At 59.0% G+C, this 3977-nt stretch overlaps 1 protein-coding gene across 1 annotated transcript; it reads right to left on the reverse strand.

Moving 5' to 3' along the window:
* Positions 1-3: 3 nt before the first annotated feature.
* Positions 4-3905, reverse strand: YARS (tyrosyl-tRNA synthetase; the record flags this gene model as incomplete). The annotated part of the gene is made up of 11 exons (XM_009573179.1): positions 4-37; positions 178-371; positions 506-600; positions 981-1116; positions 1603-1688; positions 1917-2052; positions 2255-2347; positions 2685-2765; positions 3106-3235; positions 3459-3634; positions 3759-3905. Coding segments are annotated over 11 exons (1308 nt in total), but the record flags the coding sequence as incomplete, so codon positions are not given.
* Positions 3906-3977: the final 72 nt, after the last annotated feature.

A 3977-nucleotide genomic window follows, 5' to 3' on the forward strand; every position in this document is an offset into this window, starting at 1 on the left:
CGGGTCCAGGGGCTCCACCTGCCGCGGCTCCCCCACACTGCGGAGGGGCATGGAGGAAGCAGAGTCACCCCGAGGAGGTACCCACCCACCCCTCAGCACCGCCGGGCTCTGGGGTAGGAGAAGGGGGTCTGGACTGCACCCCTGGAAGAGTACGGCCCCGATGCCCCCCTCCCTCACCTGGAGGCACACAGCACCATGCCCTGCGACTCCACACCCCTCATCTTCTGGGGCTTGAGGTTGCAAAGCAGCACCACCAGCCTGTCCTGCAGCTGCTCCTTGGGGACAAACTGCACCAGGCCACTGACCACAGTGCGGGGCTCAGGCTCGCCCACATCGATTTTCTCCACGTACAGGCTGTCAGCGTCCGGGTGCTGCCAAGCAGAAGCAAGGTGAGGAGCAGGGGAGGGAACTGGAGTGGTAGAGAAGGGGGCAGACCCCCCCCCCACACGGAGTGCCCATGTCACCACGTGGGAAGGTTACGGCCCTCTTCCCATTGTGCCGGTACCTTTTCCACACTGATCACTTTGCCAACGCGAATGTCCAGCCGGGATGGGACCACGTTCTCTGGCTCCGAGTTCTTGGTGCCCTTCTCTGCAGGCTCTGCAGTGCAAAGGGAACAGTCGCACCACTCAGCATAAACCCAGAGAGCTGGCCAAGCCCTGGGGAGCACACAGTGACCCCCAAATGCAGGCCCTGGGGCCCACTGAATTCCCTGCTTGTCTCTGTACCACATAGCACAGTCCCTCCTCCGCTTTGCGGGCCTCTCAAGCACCAGAGAAGCATGCTGGCATCTGTCCTCTCTGGGGCAGGCAAACACCCCTGGCTTTGGCCTTTCCTCACCCTTCCTAATGCTCTCTAGGGCTGCTCCTGAGACTGAAGTTTCAGAACTTCCCTCTAACCTCAGCCCCTGGAGGGACTCTCTCCAATCCAGCCCTGTGTTCCCACCGCCCCACTTCCCCGAGCTCCCAGCACCTCCTTACTGGCTTTGGACGGGTTGGGATACGCTGCGTTGGTCAGCTTCTTCAATTCCGGGCTGTTGAATTTCTCTCTGATGGGGTCAAGCAGTTTGTTCAGGGCCACTTCTACCGAGTTCTTCAAGTCTCCGGGATGCACGACCTGTATTGTGGCAAACAGACGGGTTTCTGCATAGTTTCCTCGAGGGCACAGGGAGCAGCAGAATTTGAGTCACTGATCTGAGTCCAGAGAGGTAGGAACTGGAGACCACGCAGGGCGGGGAGATGAACCCCCAGCACTTGGACTGATTCCCCCTCGGACAACAGAACCCCTCTTCTGGACACTTTCGCTTGCAGCCTCAGCTGGGAACAGCCGAAAACAGTTAAACTGCTGCTCTGTCCCAGGATGTGGCTGACGTGGTCCTGTCCTGCACCAGGACAGCTGGTGCCCCCACATCCTTCACCCATCCTCTCACATTCGGGCTCTCCTGGCTCGAGCACCCTGCCACCCTACAGCCACTGGGCCATGCTCTGCTCCACACTTGCCCCCGGTGCGGATTTCCCCCTGCCATCGCTGCTCAGAGCCCTCCCACAGCACTCGCAGGAGCCTCAGGGACAGGGAGAGGGTTCAGTCCCTCCCGGCACTCACCTGCTCAGCAAAGTCCTTCTCCAGGGCCTCATAGGCTGTGTAGGTTTTGTTTCCTCCCCATTTTTCTTCTCGCAGAACCACAAACTCTGCAACACGCAGATTTTAAGGCTCAGATTAACCCAAGCGGAGACTCACTCCCTGCTCAGCCAGATAAACCACCCATCCCACTTAGCCCAAGAGCCGAGGGGGACCGCAGCAGGGGCTGGGGAGGGGGCACTTAGGGGCAGCCTGCTTCAGGGGGGACACGCTCCTGTCCCCTCCTCTCACCCACGGGAAAGACTAGCCCCAGTGCCTGAGCATGGGGAGCCCCTCACCTGACTTGAGGGGAAAGAGGACGTGCTTGATGAAGGAGAGGACACCATTGTTCTCCACGTTCCCTGGCTCGCAAAAAGCCTTCTTCAACTTCTTTTTCACATCCTCCTTGCGGTCCAGAAGGTCAATCTTTGAATCCTGGAGGAAGAGATTTCCACAGCCCTTTACCCAAGCTCTTACCCAAAAGAGACAACTCATGCTGGAGCTGCTGCCGCTTTTTCTTAGACCGCAGTGTGCACAGAGAGAAGTTACCTTCTCTTGGGGTGCAGCATCTCTGCCCCCAGCCATTAACCCGTCTCCCCGCAGAACCCCTGACCACAGCCCCCGTTCAGGGACCAACCTCTTCTGATGAGCTCATTTTGCTGCCTGTCAGACCAGGAACCATCGGGTTCATCAAATGGATGCGCTTGGCATAGCCCAGGGAAGGAAGGTACTAGGAAAAAGCAAGGAGGCAAGTCATGGACAATCCTCTTCTGAAGATCACCTTTAACTTACAATCCCTGTTTGCTCCTGGCTCCAGATAACTTGGGGACCCAGAATAACAGGACCCAGAAAGCTATCGCGAGTTCACAAGGCGCTGACAGCCACAGCCAGGGATGCGTGGCAGCATGCCAGAGCCCTGCAGCCCACGAGAGCAACAGCAGGAGCTGCAAAGGGCAGTGTGGTGCCAACTGAAATCACAGACACTTCTCCCAATGGATTAGCGAGTGTTCGAGCCCCGAGCCAGGCATCAGCATCGCAGGAGGCTCAGACACACCCCCATTCCTCACCTTCTCTGCAAAGGTGAATATCTTCCTCTGATCAACTCCTCCAAACTGTGCGTCGACCTTGAGGTACTCCTCATCCAGGGCCTGCGGAGAGACACGCACACAGCCTTGAGACTGGGCCCAAGACTCCACACTCCAGCTGTGCTCAGCCTTTGGAGCTCCTGCCCGTCCCCCAGGATCTGCCCAGCCTCTGCCAGGGCACTCCTGCCCTGGGAAGGATGGGAGCTCTCCCAACTGCCTGCTGTTCTGCAGCTGGCTGGAGTCACTGTTAAAAGCAGCTTTGTGCTCGGGTTATGCTTTGTGCTGCTGCCAGGTGTAATATTGGGGTGGAGTATAACGACCTTGGCATCCAGCCTCACGCGTCCCTGCAGTCCTGGCTTCGCCCAGCACCTCCCCGGCTCTGCCGACCTGCCTCGCCACGCACCTGCAGGCCCGGGTAGAGCAAACCACTCAGCAAGGGGTGCTCCACCTGCTTCACCACCTCTGCTCCCGCCTTCTTCGCGTCGTGCTGCGTCACCACGGACGAGAGGCGATACACGTCCAGCGTGTACTCCCTGCGGGAAGGGACAGCACTGTTAGCACCGGGGAGGGGGACATCTTTTAGAGCCGCTTCATGCAAACGCTGGTTCTGGCCACATCACGAGGAGCCAAAACCTTCACTTTGTTCCCTGAATGACAGTGCCTGGGAGCAGGTTCAGGAATGGGGCAAGCTCAGGAACAGAAGACCCCCAGCTCAGGCTCTTCTTTCCCGAGAGAACCAGGCGCCCCTGGACTCACTTGCTGAGCTGGTAGTCAGTGCCCCGGACGAACTTCAGCTTTTCCAGAGGCACCCCAATGCTCTCCAGCATGGCTTTGATCACGTTCTCATAATAGCGGGTGCGCAACTCCAGCAGCTCCCAGGGGGCCTTCATGTTGTCTAGGTAAGCATGGAGGTCAGCAAAGAGTATCGTCACCTAGTGCGGAGGGGGACAGAGTCAGTGCCGCTGGTCTGACTGAACTCAGGGGAACTGCGCGTTCCCACCCACCAGTGTGGTGGCAAAGTCCTGCAGGGTCCGAGCTCCCAGCCTGGCCACCTACCTCACACCCTGCCTTCAGGAAGTCTGCGATCTTGGACATGGGCACGAAGTAGGCCACGTGTGGCTTGCCCGTGGTGGCAGTCCCCCAGTATATCTTCAATTCTCGCTCCTTCAGGATAGCCATGAGCTTATCCTCCCCCAGCACTTCCTGTGGAGGGCCAAGACACACACCCGGCACGGCTGAGCCTCCCCGGGAACACGCTGGGGTGGCTGAGGGAGG

This window comes from Fulmarus glacialis, unplaced genomic scaffold (assembly GCF_000690835.1).
Source record: "Fulmarus glacialis isolate BGI_N327 unplaced genomic scaffold, ASM69083v1 Scaffold42282, whole genome shotgun sequence".
In the NCBI taxonomy this organism is placed as follows: domain Eukaryota; kingdom Metazoa; phylum Chordata; class Aves; order Procellariiformes; family Procellariidae; genus Fulmarus; species Fulmarus glacialis.